Source organism: Poecilia mexicana, unplaced genomic scaffold, assembly GCF_051168715.1.
Source record: "Poecilia mexicana isolate PSO_F unplaced genomic scaffold, ASM5116871v1 scaffold_15, whole genome shotgun sequence".
In the NCBI taxonomy this organism is placed as follows: Eukaryota; Metazoa; Chordata; class Actinopteri; order Cyprinodontiformes; family Poeciliidae; genus Poecilia; species Poecilia mexicana.
In genome coordinates, this window is record NW_028263384.1 from 30,777,517 (window position 1) to 30,802,750 (window position 25,234).

The 25,234-nt window shown below is 55.3% G+C and overlaps 1 protein-coding gene across 4 annotated transcripts; it reads right to left on the reverse strand.

The window, feature by feature from the left end:
• Positions 1-771: 771 nt before the first annotated feature.
• On the reverse strand, positions 772-24,936 carry ubr2 (ubiquitin protein ligase E3 component n-recognin 2). 4 transcript variants are annotated; one of them, XM_088013406.1, is made up of 46 exons: positions 24,804-24,936; positions 23,420-23,727; positions 21,367-21,445; positions 21,192-21,305; positions 20,969-21,099; positions 19,204-19,342; positions 19,024-19,086; positions 18,829-18,949; positions 16,992-17,099; positions 16,837-16,925; positions 16,189-16,287; positions 14,254-14,417; positions 14,080-14,179; positions 13,882-14,010; positions 13,060-13,243; positions 12,914-12,975; positions 11,516-11,626; positions 11,381-11,446; positions 11,176-11,292; positions 10,998-11,058; positions 10,788-10,912; positions 10,663-10,715; positions 10,482-10,584; positions 10,354-10,402; positions 9,140-9,294; positions 8,954-9,056; positions 8,767-8,876; positions 8,607-8,687; positions 8,324-8,502; positions 8,036-8,244; positions 7,864-7,957; positions 7,369-7,530; positions 7,208-7,296; positions 7,080-7,140; positions 6,857-7,005; positions 6,696-6,751; positions 6,500-6,596; positions 4,403-4,476; positions 4,195-4,333; positions 4,015-4,105; positions 3,811-3,941; positions 3,632-3,746; positions 3,118-3,252; positions 2,829-2,999; positions 2,581-2,682; positions 772-1,497 (listed from the first exon to the last, which is right to left on the reverse strand). In XM_088013406.1, the coding sequence occupies exons 1-46, from the start codon at positions 24,879-24,881 to the stop codon at positions 1,356-1,358; spliced, it is 5,298 nt and encodes a 1,765-aa protein (XP_087869532.1). In that variant the 5' UTR covers positions 24,882-24,936; the 3' UTR covers positions 772-1,355. The 4 variants fall into 4 exon arrangements, with proteins under 4 accessions (XP_087869532.1, XP_087869530.1, XP_087869531.1 ...); XM_088013404.1 differs by having other exon boundaries at positions 12,902-12,975; XM_088013405.1 differs by lacking the exon at positions 16,189-16,287 and adding an exon at positions 16,365-16,463.
• Between the last annotated feature and the right edge of the window lie 298 nt (positions 24,937-25,234).

Here is a 25,234-nt window from a genome sequence, read left to right on the forward strand (position 1 = left end):
CCTCCAGGACCCACCTTGGGCTCCGGGCCTCCAGGACCCACTTTGGGCTCCGGGCCTCCAGGACCCACTTTGGGCTCCGGGCCTCCAGGACCCACTTTGGGCTCCTCTGGGTTTCGGCTCTTCTGCAGTTTGTTCCAGATTTGTGGTCATAGAAGTTGAAAGATGCTTCTACATATTTGGCTCTGTGGACCAGAACCAGCAGACCTCAGGTCAGCACGTTTACCCAGCAGCAGTCTGGCTGAAGCTCCTTCCTGGTTTTAGCCAGAACCCGACCCAACTGGACCGGATCGGGCCGCTCGCTTGACCTGGAGCTGCTGCATCCAGCAGACAGAGCTGGACCCGATCAGGAAGAACAAGCTTTTTTCTGGAACATTCGCACAAATTATCCAGGCTGAAACCCTGGAAGGTTCTGGACCCACCTGAACCCATCCTGTTCTGACAGAACCTCCATCTTGGCTTCAGCCGAGCCCTCTGGGTCGTAACTTATTTTATTTTTTAAACTTTGTTCAGGAGAAAAACCTAAACTAAAAATGGATCATGATCAAATTAATTAACCAAATATTCTGTAAACCGGGTCGGTACCAACCGACCACCAGAACGCTGGGCGTCCATCTTGTCCAGCGACAGATGGACGTAGAACCGGAGCAGAACCGAGGAGTCAGCAGGTCCGGTCCTCCATAACCACATCAGAACCAGATGACTGGCTGTGGACCTAGCCCGGTTCTGACCCGGTCCTGGTTGGGTTGTTTGGTCAGTGACTGGACTCAGAGGTTCTTTAAAGCCCATTTTATTGGTTCTGTTCTACAGGTTAAAGTGACGTTACCAAGACGGAGCATCAGCCGGACCCAGTCCGGTTCTGGTCTGGTTCTGACGCTCCGCCTCCCCAAACTCAAACACACAAACGGGAAGTGATGTCACACGCTCACCTCGTTAAGTAAAACATTAAAGCGGAAGTGAATAGAACCCGATCAGACTCGGCTCATCGACCTAGTTGCCATGGAGACGGTGGACCAACAGCGTCGTTCGCAGAGTTCTGGCTTCCGATTGGCTGAAGTTTTCATGATGACGTCTCAGGGAGTAAGCTGATTACTGTCACCTGGGTTGCCATGGAGACCCAGTCCATGAAAATGCAATGTACACCTGACATAAATCACCTGACCTCCAGCCAATCAGGACAACTCCCTAAGAGGTGATGTCTGATTGGAGGACTGAGGGGGAAGAGGTGACAATCAGAGGTCAAAGGTCAGGATCCAAACACCCTAAAAAATCCCTGAAAGCTGCTCCGACCTCAGGCTGCAGCTGCAGCGAGCTGATTGGTTCAAAGAGGTTCGTTAGTTGGCAGGGCCAGTCCGTGGTCACAGGTGCTGCCAGTCGATGGCAACCAGCGTCTGATTGGCCTCCTGAGCATGACCTATGACCTCAGCAATGCCGTGCTGCCGCCACAGACGCTCGATCTTCTGATAGCGCTCTGAGCAAAGGTGGAGCGGGTTCCCACGCCTGCAGGGAACAAATAAAAATCAATTAATCAATAATCAGATGATCCCGACTCGACTCCATCCTGGTTTCATCCGTTCAGACCAAACCAGGATTCATGAGGTTTAGTCAGCAGACCAATGAGATCGATCACAGATTCACTGATGCTACGCTACGTTCCTCACACCAAACCAACGTCTTAATTATTGATGAGTTAAAGCAAATCAGAATAAAGGAAATAAACAAAAGCAGATCGACTGAATGTGTATTTACACCAAAATATACATTTCCAAATGTTTGCTTAGTAAAAACAAATACTATAATTCTGTCATTTGCTCAAATTTACAACCCTAACCTAATCCTGTGGTTCTCTATTTCCTAACTGGTTCCCCTTTAAATACTGGTGCCAACCCAGTAATGTCTTATAACTTATCTGTGGCTCTAGCACTGTACACACCGTTTGATTGTTCTAAAACCATTTCCAAGTGTGAATCAGTGTGAACCCTGCTGCCACCTAGTGGCCGGAGGCCCGTCTATTAAACACGCCCCACTATTGGAGACGTACTGGAGTAAAAGTACGGTACCACTAATGCGGCTCGACCAGATTACAAAACCTTTACTACTTTATGACCCATTTCTCTAACCCCCTCAATGCAATTGGTCTATTAAAGGCCTTCAGAAACACAATGGAATATAACAGTCCATATGGGTCATTTTAAAATTAATAATGGTGTTTTAAAATGATAGTACTTGAATCGATACCAAAATTAATTGGTGATATTTTAATGCAGGGTGATAAAAATGACCAAACAGAGAAATAAGAAAACAGAATCAGTAATAAAATTTATTGGCTCTGATCAGCGCGAGCGCTGACCGATCAGAAAAGGATTAACTCAGCCCGGCCGCGTTCATCTGCTGCCCTGCTTTGTGAAACAGTCCTGCGGTGGATGGGTCCCCCGACTGGGCCCCAGAGAGCAGAGTTAACTAACTCAGAGTAAACCTACCCAGCTCTGTGAAGCTCCAGACAGGAGAAATCCCGTCTAAGTACAGCAGCCCTGAGCCCAGATAACACGATTCACCATGGCAACGGCAGAAAAAAGGACGTACTTGAGGCCAGGGTCGGTTTCTCCATAGTCGTCCAGGTACGGCGGGGGATAGAAGCAGCCCTTAGTTTTACCTGCGACGAACAACACCTGGCTCTCCCTGACCCTGTGCGCGCACACACATACACACACACACACACACACACACACACACACACACAGACACACACACACACACACACACACACACACAGGTTACACGGCTGCAGACTGCATCAACAGATGTGATCCACGCAGAGGCAACTGTGTTACCTGAGAAAGAGGCCGATGCCCGCTCCACAGGTGAAGGTGTGGGCGGTGCAGGCTCCGACATCCTCTCCCTCCACCTCCGTCTGGCAGCAGTAGCTCTGAGAGCATAGCATGCAGCCGCACACCAGGCACAGCGTGGGGGCGCGAGACTTATCCCCGCCGGACCGCGGACACCTGCACAGGTACACACAGGGGCTAGCACCAGGGGCTAGCACAAGGGGCTAGCATCAGGCGCTAGCACCAGGGATGCAGCCAGCCTGCAGTTCTCCTCCTGTCAGTCGGGGGCGCTCACGTGAAGCTGGAGGCCTGGTTGATCAGGATGCTGTAGTCCTCTGGCAGATCGATCAACCTGTTGGACTCTCTGGGGAACCGCACCAAGACTCCGCCCCCATGGAGCACCTGGCCCACACCTGGATGACAGCACCACCTAGAGCAACATACACACACACACACACACACACACACACTCAGCTGGAGTGGGTCAGCTGCCAGTGACAGCTGCCCCACTGAGATGTTCTGGTTTCTGTTTCTCTAATGTCTTCATGTGTTTCCATGGAAACGGGAACCAGAGACCAGGTGTGAAGGCCTAACCTGGCTGAAACCTCCTCAGAACTTTGTTTAATTTACATAAATATTGGACTGGGAGCGGACTGGGAGCGGACTCTGGCTGGGGGAAGAGGGTAGGATCAGGGTCAGAGTTCATGACTAACACATGGCACACCTTCACTGCTCCCCCTTCCTCTGCCCCGCCAGGGCTGACGTGACACACCTGGCAGCTCACCTGGACCTGTGGTCAGGTGGGTTACCTGTGGATGAGCGGCTCCAGAAGTGTCCGCTGGTTCTGGTACAGCAGCAGCAGGTTGGAGGGCAGACTGAGGTAGCTACACAGCGCCTCCCACTGGCCAGGTCCTGTACCTGCAGCTAATAACAGAGGTTCAGGTGAAGCTGCCACAGGTGGAGGTGTGCAGTGTGCAGGTGTTCTCACCCAGCAGGTCAGTAGGGGGCGATGAAGAGTTCATGTAGTGGAAGAAGAGGGCGGCGGTCCGGAGGAAGGGCAGGACGGCGGCTCTCACACACCTCCACAGGCGCCACCCACAGGAGACGTCAGGTAAATACCTGCTCAACACACACATCTTGTCAGCCAATCACATTCTCCACCCACATGCCTGATGGAACCACCGTCACACACCTGCCCAGGTGATCCCTCAGCCTGCTGTACAGCTGACAGGTGAGCCGCTCCTCCTCTGACTCCTCACCGTCCTGATCCATACTCAGCTCACCTGGACACCACAGGGACACGTGAGGGACAGACAGGTGAGGGACAGACAGGTGAGGGACGAGCAATCTCTGTCTGAATGTCCTTCCCTACCGGTGGTGAAGGTGAGCAGCACCTGAACCAGGTGAGCCACAGTGACCAGATGAAGCAGGTGAAGGTGAGCCGAATCCACAGACCTTCGTCCTGATTGGTCCAGACTGTGCAGGGAGCTGTAGGACAAGACGCTGTACACCTGCAGACAGGAGGGGAGGGGTCACCTGGGGGTCACCTGGGGGGTCACCTGGACACTACCAGGACTCACCAGCAGGTGGAACATGTCCACATCCAGGATGCAGGGAGCGTCCTCCAGCTGGGAGTCCGGAACCGGAACCAGAACTGGACCAGACAGAAACCAGTTAGTGTGTAGTGTGTAGTGTGTGTGTGTGTGTAGTGTGTGTGTGTGTGTAGTGTGTGTGTGTGTGTGTAGTGTGTGTAGTGTGTGTGTGTGTAGTGTGTGTGTGTGTAGTGTGTGTGTAGTGTGTGTGTGTGTAGTGTGTGTGTGTGTAGTGTGTGTGTAGTGTGTGTGTGTGTGTAGTGTGTGTGTGTGTAGTGTGTGTGTGTGTGTAGTGTGTGTGTGTGTGTGTAGTGTGTGTAGTGTGTGTGTGTGTAGTGTGTGTGTGTGTAGTGTGTGTGTAGTGTGTGTGTGTGTAGAGTGTGTAGTGTGTGTAGTGTGTGTGTGTGTAGTGTGTGTGTGTGTGTGTAGTGTGTGTAGTGTGTGTGTGTGTAGTGTGTGTAGTGTGTGTGTGTGTGTGTGTAGTGTGTGTGTGTGTGTGTGTGTGTAGTGTGTGTAGTTTGTGTGTGTGTGTAGTGTGTGTGTGTGTGTAGTGTGTGTAGTTTGTGTGTGTGTGTAGTGTGTGTAGTTTGTGTGTGTGTGTAGTGTGTGTGTGTGTAATGTGTGTGTGTGTAGTGTGTGTGTGTGTAGTGTGTGTGTGTGTGTAGTGTGTGTGTGTGTGTGTGTGTAGTGTGTGTAGTGTGTGTGTGTGTGTAGTGTGTGTAGTGTGTGTGTGTGTAGTGTGTGTGTGTGTAGTGTGTGTGTAGTGTGTGTGTGTGTAGTGTGTGTAGTGTGTGTGTGTGTGTGTAGTGTGTGTAGTGTGTGTGTGTAGTGTGTGTGTGTGTGTGTAGTGTGTGTAGTGTGTGTGTGTGTAGTGTGTGTGTGTGTAGTGTGTGTGTAGTGTGTGTGTGTGTAGAGTGTGTAGTGTGTGTAGTGTGTGTGTGTGTAGTGTGTGTGTGTGTGTAGTGTGTGTGTGTGTGTGTAGTGTGTGTAGTGTGTGTGTGTGTGTAGTGTGTGTAGTGTGTGTGTGTGTGTGTGTAGTGTGTGTAGTGTGTGTGTGTGTAGTGTGTGTGTAGTGTGTGTGTGTGTAGAGTGTGTAGTGTGTGTAGTGTGTGTGTGTGTAGTGTGTGTGTGTGTGTAGTGTGTGTGTGTGTGTGTAGTGTGTGTAGTGTGTGTGTGTGTGTAGTGTGTGTAGTGTGTGTGTGTGTGTGTGTAGTGTGTGTAGTGTGTGTGTGTGTGTAGTGTGTGTAGTGTGTGTGTGTGTGTGTGTAGTGTGTGTTGTGTGTGTGTGTGTGTAGTGTGTGTGTGTGTGTGTAGTGTGTGTGTGTGTGTGTGTAGTGTGTGTGTGTGTGTGTAGTGTGTGTAGTGTGTGTGTGTGTAGTGTGTGTGTGTGTAGTGTGTGTGTAGTGTGTGTGTGTGTAGTGTGTGTGTGTGTAGTGTGTGTGTGTGTAGTGTGTGTGTAGTGTGTGTGTGTGTAGAGTGTGTAGTGTGTGTGTGTGTGTAGTGTGTGTGTGTGTGTGTAGTGTGTGTAGTGTGTGTGTGTGTGTAGTGTGTGTAGTGTGTGTGTGTGTGTGTGTAGTGTGTGTGTGTGTGTGTGTGTGTAGTGTGTGTAGTTTGTGTGTGTGTGTAGTGTGTGTGTGTGTGTAGTGTGTGTGTGTGTGTGTGTGTGTAGTTTGTGTGTGTGTGTAGTGTGTGTGTGTGTGTAGTGTGTGTGTGTGTGTGTGTGTGTAGTGTGTGTAGTTTGTGTGTGTGTGTAGTTTGTGTGTGTGTGTAGTGTGTGTGTGTGTAATGTGTGTGTGTGTAATGTGTGTGTGTGTGTGTGTGTGTGTGTAGTGTGTGTAGTTTGTGTGTGTGTGTAGTGTGTGTAGTTTGTGTGTGTGTGTAGTGTGTGTGTGTGTAATGTGTGTGTGTGTGTAATGTGTGTGTGTGTGTGTGTGTGTGTGTAGTGTGTGTAGTTTGTGTGTGTGTGTAGTGTGTGTGTGTGTAATGTGTGTGTGTGTGTGTGTGTGTGTGTAGTGTGTGTAGTTTGTGTGTGTGTGTGTGTGTGTAGTGTGTGTAGTTTGTGTGTGTGTGTGTGTGTGTGTGTACCTGACAGCAGCCTGATGAAATGGTTCTGAACGGTTCTGATCGGAGCGGCGGTCCAGCAGGCTGAACTGAACCGGGTCAGAGAACTCAGACAGTCATCCTGAAACACAGCAGGTCAGTCAGAGGTCAGAGGTCAGGCAGAGGTAACCCTAAGGCTGAAGGTGTAATACCAGGGGCGGTCACCAGGAGGCGCTCTCACCTGTCGGCAAGGTAAGCTTCCAAACAACGGCTTCTTCTCATCCATCAGGAGGCGCTCTGCAACCAAACAGACAGGAAACAAAATCAGTCCTGACCCGGGGTTACCTGCCAGGTAGTGAGTCAGAAGATGACCCGTAGCCAACCTGCCAGGTGAGGGCGTACCTGTGCTCTGCATGGTGTAGGCGCAGGTGGACCAGCTCAGCACCGGGACTCGGGGGTCCTGCTCGTTGGGGTTGACCTTGAGGCCGACCTTATAGGCCGACATGCTGAAGGTGTTGATCATCTCACCGACGCCGCTGGAGAATGAATTCCTGAGGGAGGAAGTGACATCGCAGCTGACATCAGCAGAACCCTTTAGCCCCGCCCCCCAGGCCTTGGAACTCACTGTGGATCAAAGCCGACCCTGAACCTGTCAGGAACCGCTGGCTCCACCTGCTGCGCCGCACCTGCAACAGACACCCACCTGAACACCTGAACACCAGCTGATAGCCCCACCCCCAGCAGGTGACTGACCATGTGACTGCTTCCTGTGGGTGGAGCCTAGAGCCGCTGCCTGCTGATTGGTTCTCTTCAGCCAGGTTTCCAGACATGGATGCTCCACACTGAGGACAAACAGCCGTCAGGAAACTCCGGCAGCGTGGCACGTCACACCTGTACCTGAGTGTGGGCGCTACCTGTGGTCAGGTGAGCAGGCGTGAGGCAGCAGGGGGATGACGGTGTTGCTCAGACACTCGCACAGCGGACACAGGAACTCCCCGTTCTCCACGTCGTAGCTGGTGTGACCTCTGAGCCGCTGCTGCCGCCGCTGCTCCTTCTGCTGCACCGCCTCAAAGTACCTGAGCACACACAGGTGGGGTCAGCCGGGGCCAGGCCAGCCGGGGCCAGGCCAGCCGGGGCCAGGCCAGCCGGGGCCAGGCCAGCCGGGGCCAGGCCAGCCGGGGCCAGGCCAGCCGGGGCCAGGCCAGCCGGGGCCAGGCCAGCCGGGGCCAGGCCAGCCGGGGCCAGGCCAGCCGGGGCCAGGCCAGCCGGGGCCAGGCCAGCCGGGGCCAGGCCAGCCGGGGCCAGGCCAGCCGGGGCCAGGCCAGCCGGGGCCAGGCCAGCCGGGGCCAGGCCAGCCGGGGCCAGGCCAGCCGGCTGCCGATGGGACGGGCGTGGCTGCAGAAGGTCACCTCTGCCAGCAGGTGGCGTGCATGATGTGTCCGCAGCTGGCGGTGTGGACACCCACCGAGAGGTCAGGGTGCATGAAGAGCGGGTCGAGGCGTTCTGCAACAGAGAGACGAGTCGTCAGCACCGACCAATCGGGGAACAGGCGGCCGGACGCCGTGGCTAAGCTCCGCCCACCTGGGTCGGGGATGCCGCGGCTGCGGTTCTTGGACAGCACAGTGGATCTCTGGATGAAGGCTGCCAGCACCATGGCTCTCCCATGACCTCTGACCTCCTGCTCCTCCTGACACAGGATGCAGGTGACCAGCTGGCGGCGCTCGGCCCCGCCCACCCGCATGGGGCCCACGCAGATGTGAGCGACACAGGTGGGCTCCAAACTGGGAGGACTGGGAGCGAGAAAGAACACAGTGGAGATGGACAAAAACCACTGGACAGGTGTATGCAGAGGTGTGCCTCCAGGTGTACCTGTGCTCGGCGGCGGTGGCAGCCGCCTCCAGATCCTCCATGCTCTGCTGGAACAGCTCCTTATTCTCGTTGATGAAATGTTTCTGCATCTCAGACATCTGGGCCATGACCTTCTCCCTGCGGAGCCGCGCCATCTCCGCCTTCCTCTTCCTCTCCGCCTTGTCCTTGTCCCTCACCGACTGCCGGAAGCCGTCCAATCAGAGCAGAGGGCGGGTCAGTCAGACAGGAAGCCGTCCAATCAGAGCAGAGGGCGGGTCAGTCAGACAGGAAGTGAAGGACTCACCTCTTCAGGGCGGCGGCCATGGCTGACGCTGACGCTGGAGCCAGACGTTTGCTCCCTCGTGGTTTTGATGTTTCCCACCATCTGCACACCAACACACCACAACTATCTCACTGGGAACCAGTCAGGCCACTGGAGCAGCTACACCTGCAGCTGCCACTACCTTGAGGATCCAGGTGATCATGTCCTTGTGAACCTCCAGGTGAGGGGCGTTCTGCAGGCTCTCCAGCAGAGCCAGGACGCTTCCGGACGTGCTGGGAGCCTCACCTGGACCTGAACACACAGGTGAATCACGGTCAGTCCGGCTCCTCCTCACCTGGACGCCAGGTGAGCCGAGCTCAGGTACTGACGTGTGATCCTGGTGCTGAAGGTGAAGGAGACGTCTTCGTCTGCGCCGCTGCTCTCCAGCTGCTGCTGCTCCTCCAGGAGCGCCATGGCAACCAGGTGCAGCACCTGAAGGGGGAGGCAGCATTAGAACCGGAACCAGAACCGGAACCAGGCCCAGATCCAGCTCCAGCTCCAGGTCCAGAACTCACCCTCTGCAGCATGGACTCGGTCCAGCCTCCTCCGCTGGGCTCCACGGCCCACTGCAGCACGGCGCCCTCTAGTGCCAGCAGCGCGTCGCATTGCAGCAGGTTGACCAGGCTGCCGAACAGCGGGCAGAGGGGGGGCGGCCGGGGCGGGGGCAGGGCTGCAACACAGGTTACCATGGTGACCAGGTGAGTCTGACAGGCCAGCATCGTCAGTAGGGAGCTGCCAACAAACTTATGTCTTTACATTGAAGTTAGAAGATTTGTTTTCTTTAAAAAGTAAATTATAAGAATGTTTAAAATAAGTTGCTTTATGGATAAAACCGTTTTCTCGGGTTAAAGGTCAAAGTTACCTGCAGCTGGAGCCGCTCTGCTCCTCTTCACTATTAACACGGTGGAGAAAATCAGACCCTTTGTGCCAAAACATCTTGTTCACATCAGTCTGTGGGGGTCAAAGGGCACGCCGAAGCCCGCGTCTGATTGGTCAGTTTGTTAATTTGGCAGCTTGGTGTTTTTCTGTAGCTAATAGTGGACGAGCAGTTTGGACCTCCGTGTGGATCCTGTGCGGTTCTGACGGGTCGCCAGCACCGAAACCAGCAGACATTTATTTATTTTGGTCCCAGACGTCCAGAGGACCGAAGGAGAAGCAACAACGAACGTCTGGACTGGATTACGTCGTTTAACTCGGATGTCGGCCGACGGCGACCCGTCAGAACCGCACAGGATCCACACGGAGGTCCAAACTGCCAAATTAACAAAAGCAAACTGACCAATCAGACTCGGGCTTCAGCGTGCCCTTTGACCCCCACAGACTGATGTTCTGGTGCAAAAGATCTTTTCCCCACACAGTTTTGTCAATAGTAAAGGCGGTTGGATAATAAAACAAACAATAAATATTCTTTCCTTTTTTCATTTAAAGTAAAATCTCATGGCACTCAGCGCACAGCAGGAGGCGCTGCAGCAGCAACATTAGTCATGGTGGGTAATTTAGGATCACAGAAAAACTCCAACAGGGAGTCAGAGACCCTCTGATTCCCAGGCTGCCATGTTGGATCCTGACTGAGTGACGGCTGGTGACCAGGCAGCATCATGTGGGCATCAAGCAGCACCAGGTGCCGATACACGGCCCCCCGGGTTGCTCTGCACCGTGGAGCAGCTCCCAGAACCAGAACCAGAACCAGGTCGGTGAGCCCTGCTCTGTGACCGAAGGCGGTGCTCACCTGTGTCCTCGCCGTTCTGTCTCCTCAGCTTCCTCTGAGCCTCCTCGGCCTGAAACACATCCCGTAACCATGACAACCTGAAACCACCAGAGCAACCGCTGGAGCCGGATCGGTTCCGACCCGGTTACCTTGGACTGATCCGCCCGGCTGTAGTGATGGAAGTAGAGGTCGAAGCGTTTGGACCACTCAGGACGCAGCTCATACAGGCCCCGCCCCGTCACACCTGGCTTCCTGTCAACACAGCACACCTGATGCTGACCGCCGTTAAGGTGGACATGTTTAAGGCGGAAGGCCAACTAACAGACTGACCTGAATGACGCAACGCTGTCAATGACTCTCTCCAGACCCGTCTCCTTGTTGCCCTGAAAAACACCATCCAACAGGTGAGCAGCCAGGTGAGCAGCCAGGTAACCATGGTAACGGCTGTGTCTTACGTTCTCAGGCAGAGCCTTGACCAGCTCGCTGTGAGCCATGGGTCTGATGCACAGCTGGTGGAGGATCTCCCTCCTGACCTCATCCAGCGGCTCCACCTGGCCGACGCCCGGAACGTATCGCTCACCTGGAGGACCGGGACACGCCGGAGGTCAGCTCACCTGCCGCAGGTCGGCTCACCTGCCGCAGGTCGGCTCACCTGCCAGACTCACCTACCACCATGATGATGAGGTGCAGCATCTCCTCTATCAGCGTGTTCTGTTGGGCCAGGTCCTGCACACAAAGCGCACAGAACCAGGTCAAAACCAGGGATCAACACATCAGAGAATTATATCTCCATATTGCCCATCCCCAACCTAACCCAGTTCTGGGTTCTGACCCGGTTCTGACCTTGTTGGCCTCCCTGTATCTTCTCCGTAGGTCGGCGGCGCTGAAGGTGTGGAAGAGTTCAAAGCGGCTCAGAACGATCATCAGGAAGTGGTTCGGATCCATCATGGAGGCACCAACCTGGAGAAACAGCAGCTGTTAGCGGACCCAACCAGAACCAGAACAGAACCAGAGCTGACCAAAGCAGGACCAACCAGAACCAGTGTACCTGCAGCATGGCCAGGTCCTTGTCGAACATCTCCACTCTGCACTTGACGTTGTGGTAGTAGTAGATCTGGAACACAGGACGCATCAGCAGCTGTTCCTGCACACCTGGGCTTCTCAGCTAATCACAGACACTCACCTGGTTGATCAGAGAGAAGCCGTTCCTCCTCCACATCCCAGCATGCACCTGTGCACAGAGGACCAGGCAGCGCAACGGCAGCTCTATCAGCAGATGAGGGCTGAGCTCCCCCTGGAGGACAGAGGCAGTGATTGGTCACCCGGCCGCCACGCCGACAGGAGGCCGGAGGCCGCCTGGTCGCCGCGCCGACAGGAGGCCGACAGGAGGCCGCCTGGTCGCCGCGCCGACAGGAGGCCGACCGGAGGCCGCCTGGTCGCCGCGCCGACAGGAGGCCGACCGGAGGCCGCCTGGTCGCAGCGCCGACAGGAGGCCGACCGGAGGCCGCCTGGTCGCCGCGCCGACAGGAGGCCGACAGGAGGCCGCCTGGTCGCAGCGCCGACAGGAGGCCGACCGGAGGCCGCCTGGTCGCAGCGCCGACAGGAGGCCGACAGGAGGCCGCCTGGTCGCCGCGCCGACAGGAGGCCGACCGGAGGCCGCCTGGTCGCCGCGCCGACAGGAGGCCGACAGGAGGCCGCCTGGTCGCCGCGCCGACAGGAGGCCGACAGGAGGCCGCCTGGTCGCAGCGCCGACAGGAGGCCGACCGGAGGCCGCCTGGTCGCAGCGCCGACAGGAGGCCGACAGGAGGCCGCCTGGTCGCCGCGCCGACAGGAGGCCGACCGGAGGCCGCCTGGTCGCCGCGCCGACAGGAGGCCGACAGGAGGCCGCCTGGTCGCCGCGCCGACAGGAGGCCGACAGGAGGCCGCCTGGTCGCAGCGCCGACAGGAGGCCGACCGGAGGCCGCCTGGTCGCAGCGCCGACAGGAGGCCGACAGGAGGCCGCCTGGTCGCCGCGCCGACAGGAGGCCGACCGGAGGCCGCCTGGTCGCCGCGCCGACAGGAGGCCGACAGGAGGCCGCCTGGTCGCCGCGCCGACAGGAGGCCGACAGGAGGCCGCCTGGTCGCAGCGCCGACAGGAGGCCGACCGGAGGCCGCCTGGTCGCAGCGCCGACAGGAGGCCGACAGGAGGCCGCCTGGTCGCCGCGCCGACAGGAGGCCGACCGGAGGCCGCCTGGTCGCCGCGCCGACAGGAGGCCGACCGGAGGCCGCCTGGTCGCCGCGCCGACAGGAGGCCGACAGGAGGCCGCCTGGTCGCCGCGCCGACAGGAGGCCGACAGGAGGCCGCCTGGTCGCAGCGCCGACAGGAGGCCGACAGGAGGCCGCCTGGTCGCCGCGCCGACAGGAGGCCGACAGGAGGCCGCCTGGTCGCCGCGCCGACAGGAGGCCGACAGGAGGCCGCCTGGTCGCAGCGCCGACAGGAGGCCGACCGGAGGCCGCCTGGTCGCAGCGCCGACAGGAGGCCGACCGGAGGCCGCGCCGACAGGAGGCCGCCGCGCCGACCAGAGGTCACCTTTAGACTGACCAGGGGCAGCTGCTCGGGGAGTCGTGACGCCACCTCGGTCTTGCTGAGGAGAACATGGAGTCCTGACAGGAGAAACAGCCAGGTAAGGATCAGGTGAGGATCGACGCTGCAGACACCATGATGCTCCTCTGGTCGCACCCACTCACCTGCTAGCAGCCTGCACACGGGCAGGTGGATGGACACCTTCTCCTGGGACACCTGGTACCTGAAGGTGTCCACAGTGTGACCTGCCAGGCTCAAGCTGATTGGCTGCTCACCGTCCGGCAGACCAACCTGGCACTGACTGAGCGCACTCAGACACTTCTTATACGCCTCGATCAGAACGTGCTCCTGAGGGCGCAGACGGTCACATGATCAACACCTGAGTAACAAGCCCCGCCCCCAGAGTAACTAGGTAATGTTGGCCAAGAGCTCCAACATCCTGGGTCACATGATGAATGCATGCAGCTTGCTGCTGCAGGGACTGCAGGCTCGCGTCAGAGCTGCACCATGTTACATGCTACAGCTACATGCTACGTACTATGGCTACATGCTACGGCTACATGCTACGTACTATGGCTACATGCTACACGCTGTGGCTCACGTCAGTGCTGCACCATGCTACAGGTACATGCTACATGCTACGTGCTGTGGCTCTCGTCAGTGCTGCACCATGCTACATGCTACGGCTACATGCTACACGCTGTGGCTCACGTCAGTGCTGCACCATGCTACATGCTACGGCTACATGCTACGTGCTGTGGCTCTCGTCAGTGCTGCACCATGCTACATGCTACGGCTACATGCTACACGCTGTGGCTCACGTCAGTGCTGCACCATGCTACATGCTACGGCTACATGCTACACGCTGTGGCTCTCGTCAGTGCTGCACCATGCTACATGCTACGGCTACATGCTACACGCTGTGGCTCACGTCAGTGCTGCACCATGCTACATGCTACGGCTACATGCTACACGCTGTGGCTCACGTCAGTGCTGCACCACTCCTGCATCATGGTGATGATGTGCGTCAGCTTCATCTGCAGGGTGAAGGCTGCCTCCCACTCCGGCTCCATCTCGATGTGTTGGCCCACCTGTCTCACCACCGGGTCCATGCCCTGCAGGGACACGCAGGTGCAGTGAGGGTTGTGCCCCACTTGAAGCTCCTCCTCCTGGTTGCAGCTTACCTGCATGCACCTGAGCAGGTCCAGGAAGGCTTCGAAGCCGTCCAGGAACTTGGTTCTGAGCTGCTGGCTCCACTGTGGGGGCGGGGAGATCAGGACATACCTGCAGACACAGAGCACCTGGTGAAGGGCCTGGGTGGGGGGGAATACCAGGTACCGGGCTGGACCGGGCCTTACTTCAGGTCTCCGATGAGGCTCTGGACCCGGCCGAACTTGAAGGCCTGCTGGGCGGTGTAGCGGTCGAACTGGAAGCGTCCCTGAGCGTCACGGTGGCGAAGCTGATCCACAAAGGTTCTGATGATGGTCATCATCAGGTTCTCCTCCACCATCAGCATCCGGGCCTGCAGGTACATACAGCCACTCCTGAACCGCCCCACTTCCTGATGCCAGCAGTGGCTGCAGTCCAACAGGTGAGAACAGGTGAGCATAGGCTCCGCCTCCTGCCTCTGAGACTCTCTACGCCTAAGCCGGCTCTCTGGAGCTAAAGGAGCAGCTTCCTGGAACAGGAACTTCCTGTTTCCTTAACGCTAACGGTAGCTAAGCCAACTGTGGCTAACGGCTACAGATCTCTGAAGCCTTCATGCTTTACATTATTAATTTATTGATCACTGCAAATAGATAATCAATTATCCTCAAAAGCTATTGATTTCTCATTCAGTCACCACTGATAAACATTGTTTCCTCAAAGTAAAGTTCTGTCGTTTGCTTAGTGAACTTATTTAATAAGTTTAATCTAGAGGTGTGCCGATCGATCGGTCACCGATCATAATCGGGCCGATTTTCGTGAAAAAGTGCATGCTCGGTGATCGGCGATCATTGTCTCTTTTACCGATACCGATCACCTGCTTCTCATTTCCAGCCTGCCTGTGCAGCTGGTCTCCTCTTTCCTTCACTGCGCAAACGCGCAGCAACAAATCCTAAGCGATGTGGAACTATAACGCACTGAGTGAAAGGGGAAGTTTGCGTGTTGTGGGGAAAATTGAAGCAGGTCAAAATGCATCAACACAACGAAGCTAATATGACATAAAAACAATGAGATACTGGACGGAGTTTGGCTGCATCGAGGCTCACTGCAGTAAAAAAGACATACGGAGGATCAGACAGCAGGTAAAGCAGCGCACAGCTACAAACACTCACCTGGATTAGCATGACGGTCAGAAAACTAAACAAATAACCTGGAAAATTATTGAAGTCTTCGTGCTGCGATGTCAGACGCTGGTTCTGCTCTCCTGTTGAACCGCTGCTACGCTACAGGTAGTAATATCTGACAGACGGAGCTTCGCTTCTGCTCCACCTGGTAGTGACTCTCACACCGAACCTGCTTAAAGCTGCAGCATCTAACTTAAAAAATACATTTTACCTACGTATTAAAACTTTCGCTGTCCTAACATGAGACAGATAATCTCTGAGAAAAGAACCGATCTCCTCCCTGATCTGCATAATTACTCCGCTCAGTCAGAAACAGCCAATCAGAGCTAGCAGTAATCAGCTAGCCGCCATGCTAACAGGAAGTTTTCATTCAGTAACTCTGGATTGTTTATTGTAATGGAACCTGTTTTTGCCTTTGAATGTTAAGTTTTATACTTGAACTTCTTGGCAATGTTGAGAGGTTTTATTTTGGCTCTTTGCGTTATTTAGCCTCTTCAGAGCCTTCATATGTTATCAGTCTGTTAAAGATAGTATATCAATAGCAGTACAATTTGCACAAAGCCTGTTTTGTTTAGTTTTCTTCTTGAAAAAAGTTATTAAAAACAAGTGTTTGTCTAAATTAAGGTGAATTCATGGTTCCTTTTTCCACATAATGTAACCGGTAGTGTTTATGATAAAAAAAAATAATAATTATGTGATCGGTATCGGCAGGAAAAAACCTGATCAGCACATCTCTAGTTTAATCGGATGTGGAGTTAATTTTAAACATGGCCACTAGAGGGCGCCAGTGAGCCGGTTCAGACCGTGAACTGGTTCCAGTCCAGACTGCATTCCTCCAGTCTTCCACTCAGAGTTTCTAGATGAACAGTTGACCTCTGACCTTGCCCTCCTGGTGGTGTTGGACCAGAACCCACCTCAGCTCAGCAGAACTGGGTCAGTACCGCCGGGGAACCAGGAACTCACCAGTGAGGGAACAGTGAAGATCTGCACCGACAGGTCGGTGATTGAGAACTGCCGGTCGTGGTCGTCTCTGATGAAGTCGCTCTGCAAGCGCTCATAGTTCTGGGGTCGGGGGTCGGGGGTCGGAGGGGACAGAGAGAGAGCGGTGTTGGGGCAGCAGAAGAAGAAGAGCTACTCACCAGGGTCGGCACGGTGAACAGCTGCACCGACAGCGCAGTCACCGACACCAAGCGGTCGTGGTCGTCCTCCATGAAATCTGTCTGCAGCCGTCTGTAGTTCTACAGGGGGACAGGTCACCTCTGGGTCAGAGGTCAGAGGTCAGCCCCCAACACATTCTGCTGTTACCAGGGAGCCATCAGTTGGATCTGCTGACCTCTGACCTGCAGCATGAACCGGTCCTACTGGTTCAGTTCAATGGTGATCAGAACCAGAACTGGGTCAGAACCAGAGGTCACACTGACCTATGAGACTGGTCTGGATCTAAACCTGGACCCAGTTCTGGACCCGTTTCTCAACTCAGGCTCAGATGAATTGTGCCCAGGTTCTAACAACTGGACCGGACCAGTTCTGCTTGTGGTCCGGTTCAGATTGGGTCAGGTCAGGTGGGTTCTGCATGTGGTCAAGTCTGTCTGGTCCATCCGGTCCGGTTACCTTGGCGAACCGGATGGCGAACAGCTTCTTGAACTTGCGGTCCATCAGCAGGCTGTTCATGAGCAGCTGGTGGTAAACATTCCGGGCTCCTGGACACAGTCAGAACCATCAGAACCCGCCAGGCCCGGCGCCCACCCCTGCCTGTGAACTCTGACCTTTCCACATCTTGGAGTCGTTCAGCATCAGGCGGTCCACCAGTGAGGAGTTCTCGCCCTCTGGACCGGGTCGCAGCCCCACCTGGCACAGGATCCTCCTCAGGCCGTCTGCAAGAGCCACAGTGAGCAGAGCTGCGCCCCGGGGCATCGTGGGTAACGCTACGCGACGCCCCGGGGCATCGTGGGTAACGCTACGCGACGCCCCGGGGCATCGTGGGTAACGCTACGCGACGCCCCGCGGCATCGTGGGTAACGCTACGCGACGCCCCGCGGCATCGTGGGTAACGCTACGCGACGCCCCGGGGCATCGTGGGTAACGCTACGCGACGCCCCGGGGCATCGTGGGTAACGCTACGCGACGCCCCGGGGCATCGTGGGTAACGCTACGCGACGCCCCGCGGCATCGTGGGTAACGCTACGCGACGCCCCGGGGCATCGTGGGTAACGCTACGCGACGCCCCGCGGCATCGTGGGTAACGCTACGCGACGCCCCGGGGCATCGTGGGTAACGCTACGCGACGCCCCGGGGCATCGTGGGTAACGCTACGCGACGCCCCGCGGCATCGTGGGTAACGCTACGCGACGCCCCGGGGCATCGTGGGTAACGCTACGCGACGCCCCGGGGCATCGTGGGTAACGCTACGCGACGCCCCGGGGCATCGTGGGTAACGCTACGCGACGCCCCGGGGCATCGTGGGTAACGCTACGCGACGCCCCGCGGCATCGTGGGTAACGCTACGCGACGCCCCGCGGCATCGTGGGTAACGCTACGCGACGCCCCGGGGCATCGTGGGTAACGCTACGCGACGCCCCGGGGCATCGTGGGTAACGCTACGCGACGCCCCGCGGCATCGTGGGTAACGCTACGCGACGCCCCGCGGCATCGTGGGTAACGCTACGCGACGCCCCGGGGCATCGTGGGTAACGCTACGCGACGCCCCGGGGCATCGTGGGTAACGCTACGCGACGCCCCGGGGCATCGTGGGTAACGCTACGCGACGCCCCGCGGCATCGTGGGTAACGCTACGCGACGCCCCGGGGCATCGTGGGTAACGCTACGCGACGCCCCGCGGCATCGTGGGTAACGCTACGCGACGCCCCGGGGCATCGTGGGTAACGCTACGCGACGCCCCGGGGCATCGTGGGTAACGCTACGCGACGCCCCGCGGCATCGTGGGTAACGCTACGCGACGCCCCGGGGCATCGTGGGTAACGCTACGCGACGCCCCGGGGCATCGTGGGTAACGCTACGCGACGCCCCGGGGCATCGTGGGTAACGCTACGCGACGCCCCGGGGCATCGTGGGTAACGCTACGCGACGCCCCGTGGCATCGTGGGTAACGCTACGCGACGCCCCGCGGCATCGTGGGTAACGCTACGCGACGCCCCGCGGCATCGTGGGTAACGCTACGCGACGCCCCGGGGCATCGTGGGTAACGCTACGCGACGCCCCGGGGCATCGTGGGTAACGCTACGCGACGCCCCGGGGCATCGTGGGTAACGCTACGCGACGCCCCGGGGCATCGTGGGTAACGCTACGCGACGCCCCGCGGCATCGTGGGTAACGCTACGCGACGCCCCGCGGCATCGTGGGTAACGCTACGCGATGCCCCGCGGCATCGTGGGTAACGCTACGCGACGCCCCGGGGCATCGTGGGTAACGCTACGCGACGCCCCGCGGCATCGTGGGTAACGCTACGCGACGCCCCGCGGCATCGTGGGTAACGCTACGCGACGCCCCGCGGCATCGTGGGTAACGCTACGCGACGCCCCGCGGCATCGTGGGTAACGCTACGCGACGCCCCGCGGCATCGTGGGTAACGCTGCTGAGACTTACCAGAGTACTGGATGATCTGGCCCAGCCAGCCGAGAGCCTTCAGAGCGAAGCACTGATGAGCCACCAGCGCCGAGTGCATCACCTGGACCCGCAGGGGCTTGGACTGCCGGCTGGTGCTCCTCTGAGGGGCAGAGGTCAGGGGTCAGAGGTAAGGGAGAAACTCTGGCTCCGCCCACACAGCTGTCTGCAGCTCACCACGATGACCGCCTTCGCCTGTTCACAGAACTGATGGTCCCCGAACCGGACCGACTTCCTGCCCTGCAGAGACAGAGAGGGTCACAATCAGAGGTCACGCTGACCTACGAGACCCATTTGGATCTAAACCTGGACCCGGTTCTGGACCCAGACCAGAACTAGTCCAGGTGTTGTACTGACGTCTCTGTCCACGGTGGTGGCGAAGCTGACGGCTTCCTTCTGGCTGCAGTTGACGGCTTTCTGCAGCGTGTAGATAACCTGCTCATAGGTGTGGACTTCATCATTAAACAGCATGCAGTAGTAGCTGTCGCTCCGCTGCCTGGAGGGGGGGGAGGGGGGCAGGAGGGGGTTGGGGCAGGAGGGGCAGACAGAGACACTCAGAATAGCAACGCACCACTCTGCTGCTGCTAAAGCTAACCTTATTTATGAAGCAGGTATTGACAGAGCTGTGCCTGACTACAGGAGGCTGGTACAGCTAGCAATCCCACAATGCACTGCAAACCTTCTCTTCCCTGACCCAACGCCCAGCAGCCAGCTGGTCCTCTTCTGACGCGCTTATCAAAATATTCACTAAGATCCAAAACGTTTGTTAATACAGAATTAAAAAAATCAACATGGCGTGTTCAATTATTGACCCAACAAAATAACAGTCTAGTAATTACCGTTTCAACGAGGAGGTCTGCGATTCTGAGCGTTTTGGTTGCACTACATAAAAAAATGACTCAAACATCGACTGACCATCAGAGCTCACCAGTGATTAATAATCACAAAATAAAAACCTGATATCGTAACAGACTGAACGTTATGTTTTTGACGTCATCTCTGCTCGGCTTCTGGTTGCCACGGCAACGGGTGTGACAAAAAGTATAAAGGTCCTCATGGTTCAGAGCTGATCACCTGTTCAGCCGCTGTAGTTTCTGAACGTTCAATAAACAACAACCTTGGACTAACGACCTCGTTCATCTGGGTTTACGTCACAACAAACATCACACAGGACAAACTTAGTTCATTTAGTATTTAACAAATAAATGGCTCCTACTGCAATAATGATATGAAATTAATACAATTAAGGTTAATTGTCTAATATTTAAAACTAGTTTGCTGCTCTGGCATCTCGCTTTGAGCTCAGAGTCTGAGAGGATTTTCCTCCATCAAACATGTTTATTTTGCCTCTTATTGAATGGAAATATTGATGTTGATGAGATTTTCTCTAAAATTAAAACCTTTAAAACCTTAAAGCTCCACTGCTGAAAATGAGGCTCTAACATTCACAAATGAAATAAAATCCAGTCCAGCATCTGGTTTGAGGTGATTCCTCTGGATCCTGTTGGAGGAAAAACATCCCAACTTCAGAAGATGAGCTTTAACCTCACAGAGCTCTGAGGTTCCTCCTGTCAGGGTGAAGTTTCTCATATTGAGGTCAAAGTTCAGATCTACCATGACGGACTGACCTGCTGGTTTACAACCAGCTTCTGACTGAGAAACCAGTAAGCTGCTCACAGTGTCAGAATCTCACTGAGGAAGAAACTGCATCAGGTTGTCACTTTAATATTTCTGCTGTAACTGATGGATTTGCATATAAAATAAGTCAACAGTTTAATTTACGATTTTTATATCTTCGTGTCATGAGGCAGATCTCAGGCTGGTGGCAGAAAATACAGATGTTGGTTTCAAAAAGTTTGGGCACCCCTGGTTTAGAGGCTAGCTGTTAGCCAAGCAGCTAATAGTTCCCCCCACAGGGTTAGCTAGCTGAACCTGGTTCGCAGTTAGCAGTCGTGTCTGAATTAGTAGCTTAGCATGATTAGCATCTCAGCATTAAAAACTGTTCCAGACTGAGCCATCCTGGGAGCAGCAGCAGCTCAGGTTCGACCCAGTCTGGACCAGTCTGGCCCAGTTCAGTCCAGTTCGGACCACTGTGACCCAGTTTGACCTGGTCGGGACCTACGGCGGCTCCAAGCCTGCAGGCAGCTGGTCCTCCTGCTCCCAGGTCAGCAGGTCGACGGCGTACTGCAGGATGATGGAGAAGATGCTGCAGCTCCTTTCCTCCACAGCAGGGGGCAGCAGAGAGACCGGGTCCTGAAACCCAGGCAGGAGGAACACGCTGTGATTCTGAGCCCGGGCGGGTCAGAACTGATGGCCGGTCAGAACCAGGCCAGCAGTGGTCTCACCTCCTCGGTCTCCCGGTTCTGGTCGGCAGGCGTGTGGTTCTGGCAGGACGGACCGGTCTTCCAGGCCTCGGCATCTCCACAGTCACAGAAGCCTCCGCCTCCTGATGTGGTCATCTGGGGAACAGAGAGGTCCGGTCAGCCGAGTTCTAATGGTTCTGGTTCTGATTGGACTCACCCGGTAGCGATGGTGGCGGTGGGCGCTGGCCAGGAAGCACTGCATGCACAGAACACAGGTCGGGTCGGCCGCACACTCCCTGAGAACACACCGGGTCAGAACGGGTCAGAACCTTGCCCCGGTTCTGATGCCTGAACACTGGCTTTACTGCCATCCTGTTCCAGAACCAATCTGAATAACCGGTTCACAGCTAGCGGACCAGAATCTCTGAGAACAGAACCTCGACCCAACTTCCAGGGAAACACAGAACCGGGTCTGAAAGACTCCTGATTGGTCCCAACACCAGAAAGAATGCAGACAGGTAGGAGCCTACCGGACCCTACCGGACCCTACCGGACCCTCCTGATCCTCATTGTTATTCTCATTCCCAGTTATCTTATGGCGTTTTAATGGTTCTGTGAGGTTGAGGTTGCTGCCTCAATGCTACGGTGGCCCACAGGTTCAAGCACAAAGCTAAACTAGCTGCTGGCGCATGAACCATGCTAACTCCACAGAAAACGCTGCCAACGCAGGAAACAGAAGCTAAAGGGAAAATGAAACAACCACCTGAAATCTGCAGTTTGTAACTTTTAGAAAGGATCTGGTTTTTTACATATGTCACCATGTTGTTAGTTTGAAAAGATCGATCTCCTCCACCTTCAACCTGAGCTGCTGTGGCCGTCTGAAGAAATGCACCAAAAACAACCAATCAGAGCCAGGAGGCGGGCCTTAGTGCTGTCAATCAATCTCATGTATGCTCAGTTAAATGTGCTAATGGCAGAGAAACAACTGTTTATCTGCAGTCATCAGTGGCTATGCTAACTAGCCTAGTATTTATGAGAGGTGCTGCTGTCACCAAAGGAGAGACAAGCAGCACACGCGCGAGTGTGACTGACAGCAACTAAGACCCGCCTCCTGGCTCTGATTGGTTGCTTCTAGTTAGCACTGGGAAAAGGTGCTTGATTTTTTCATACCATATTATCAAGACATGGTGACAGATTCAACAAATGTTAAGGTTACTCTGATTATTAACTGAATCAACAGTATTATGATTCTTGTGTGAAGCATGAGATCATGAAAAAGGTTCTGAAGGCGGTTAGGGTTACAGTGAAGTCATCCGTGTGCCGACTGTTCTGTGACCAAGTAGACTATCAAACTCTGAATGAATGAAACTCTCCCTATAAACTGTAACTGTGTTCGGCTCCAGGCTGATCAGTCAGCAGAGACTGCGCATAAATACCGATTAGAATATATTTTCTCTGGTTCTTTGGGTTTTGAAACAGCTTTCCCTCACTTTGTTAAAGAAACATTTCCACAACAATGTAAAAAATTATTCTTTTATAATTCAGGTTTAAATATAAACTGGATCCATAGCAGAGAAATCCACCAGGCCAGGAGAGGGAGTCGACCAGCAGATCGGTGCAGACAGGATGTGCAGAAGAAAGTTGGAGGAAGGCAGAAAAGCTGCTTCACATCAACATTACAGTACAGCAACATATTTACGTTGGTGATCTTAGCGACTCCAGACTCCCCCTAGTGGACTGGAGGACTTCAGTCTGTGGAGCCAGGTAGCAGTTTTATACTTGCTGTTTTGGCTATTTGCATAATTTATTCTTTATCTGCCGTTTCCTGTGTTTGCAGTGTTTCCCTGTTGGTGTGTTCAGTTAGCATCATTAGCAACGTTAGCAGCTAGTTTCACCGGGTAACAACCTTCTCCTGTTCCTGCATCACAGAAATAGAGGAATGTATTATCAGAGAAGGCCAGATTTTGGTGAACGATAAATTGTTCCAGAAGTTATTGTGATAAATGATAATATTGCTGTTTTGAACACAATGGTAATAGCATAGTAATGCAGGACACATTCCTGAATTTAAATTTTGATGAACATTTAACACTGAACTGGAAGACATTTTAAATATCCAAAGTAACTAAACAAAACAAAGTGAATGATGAAATGACATTTATCATCCAGTATTGATACAAATAAAGAACTGATAAATCATGCCAATGGAAATTATTGATAGTTTCATCATGAACAGGTCAGAGGAAGTGTTCCCCCTCCAGGTGACTTACCTGCAGGAGTAGGTGGGCTCCCCCACCTTGAAGACGTGCCCACAGAGCGCCGCCGCCCCCCCGCCCTGCTGTAGCAGCGCCAGGCCGGCCGCTGGCTCCCCCCCCAGCAGGAACCACTCCAGGGGGGCGAGGAGCAGCAGCTGGAGGGCCAGCTCCTCCCGCTGCTCCTCCCGCTGCTCCTCCCGCTGCTCCTCCCGCTGCTCCTCCCGATGCTCCGCCATGCCGCCCCCCTGGCACAGGATGCGGGGCACGTACTCAGCCAGGTGGCGGTACACCTCCTGCTGCAGGTCGGCACACGCCAGCCAGCGCTGAGGAGGAGGAAGGTCAGAGGTCAGCACCAGTAACCAATCAGGTTACTGTCAGGAAGAACAGGATAAAACCTGCAGCTGATCCAGAACAGAAACAGTTCTGATGGAAAACACATCCAGATTCCCCTCATCGACTCCCTGTTAATTCAGATTACAATCCAGGATGTAATCAATAAACAATCAGTAATTATAATCTGGAGGACAAACTGGTTCTGTTGGGTCCAGCAGTAGAACCGTTTGCTGTCATTTTAACTTTTCGTTTCCTGTTATTTTCTCTCCATGGCAGCTCCACCTGCTCCGTGTTCTGATTGGCCGATTCCTTCCTGGAGGCGGCTGACATGATGCTGCCATCACCTAATCACTCTCCCTCTCCTGGTATTAACCTACTTCTGTCTGGGTCTTCCAGGACCACCTTCTCTGGGTCCGAGTCCAGATGCGGTTCTGTGTTCCAGCAGTAATCTGATTACATAATGCTGACCCGGATCCTGAGGTCATTACTGGCCGACTTCAAACCTGCAACCTCCATCTGAGACCCCAGGGTGGTCGCCAAGGTCAGGGGGTCCGACCTGACCGCAGGTGACCGCCTGACCTGACCTTTGACCTGGGTCCACCTCAAGGACTCCTCCACACCCAGAGCCCCAGCCTGGGAATCGAACCAGCGACCCCCGGCACCCTGCGGGTGTCTACAGGAAGGAGTCCACAGCCACGCAGCTCGCCGTCATCATCAGCCGTTTCCATGGCAACTGTCAGCTGGTCCACAGGTGAAATGGGGCACACCTGATCATGTTCGTTAACCTGTGCGTGACGTCACCAGCTGTCCAACAACCCACAACCCGCCAGAACCCTGAATGAGAGTCAGACGCCCCGCCGCTGCTCCCGGGAAGAACACCTGGAGCTGACAGCCGCCAGGTGTGACTACAGGTGTTCCTCCAGGAGAAGCGGCGCTAGCGGCGCTAGCGCCGTTAGCTCCGAGGAGATTAAGCCGAAACAGGAGCCTCAGAGGCGGCCTGGGTCCGGCGGGCCGCCCCGCAGGACGGACCGCACCGGCCGGACCCGCAGCCTCCGGAGCCACTCACCGAGGCGGTGTCTCCGGGGGAGAAGCTCATGAAGTCAGCGCTCAGAGCGGACGGAGGATCTCTGGAAGGCTCCGCCATCTTGGCTCCTTCTCTCTGCTCGAAAACATCCGGAAGCGGAAACTGTTACGGTGGGGGAGGGACGTCGGCCAAATTTGGCCACATTAAGGCGGGGCTTATGTCAAATGGGGCGTGGCTCATTTGTTGATTTATTGATTGATTGGTTTTATAAAAACAAAGAAACTGACGAAATGTTTTTATGACATAAATTAAAGCACTTACTGACTAAATGTTCCAAAAATAAATAATTAGAACAGCAGAACCACTGGAACCGGACCAGAACCACAGCCTTCCGGACTGGAACCGGACCAGAACCACAGTCTTCCGGACTGGAACCGGACCAGAACCACAGCTTTTCGGACTGGAACCGGACC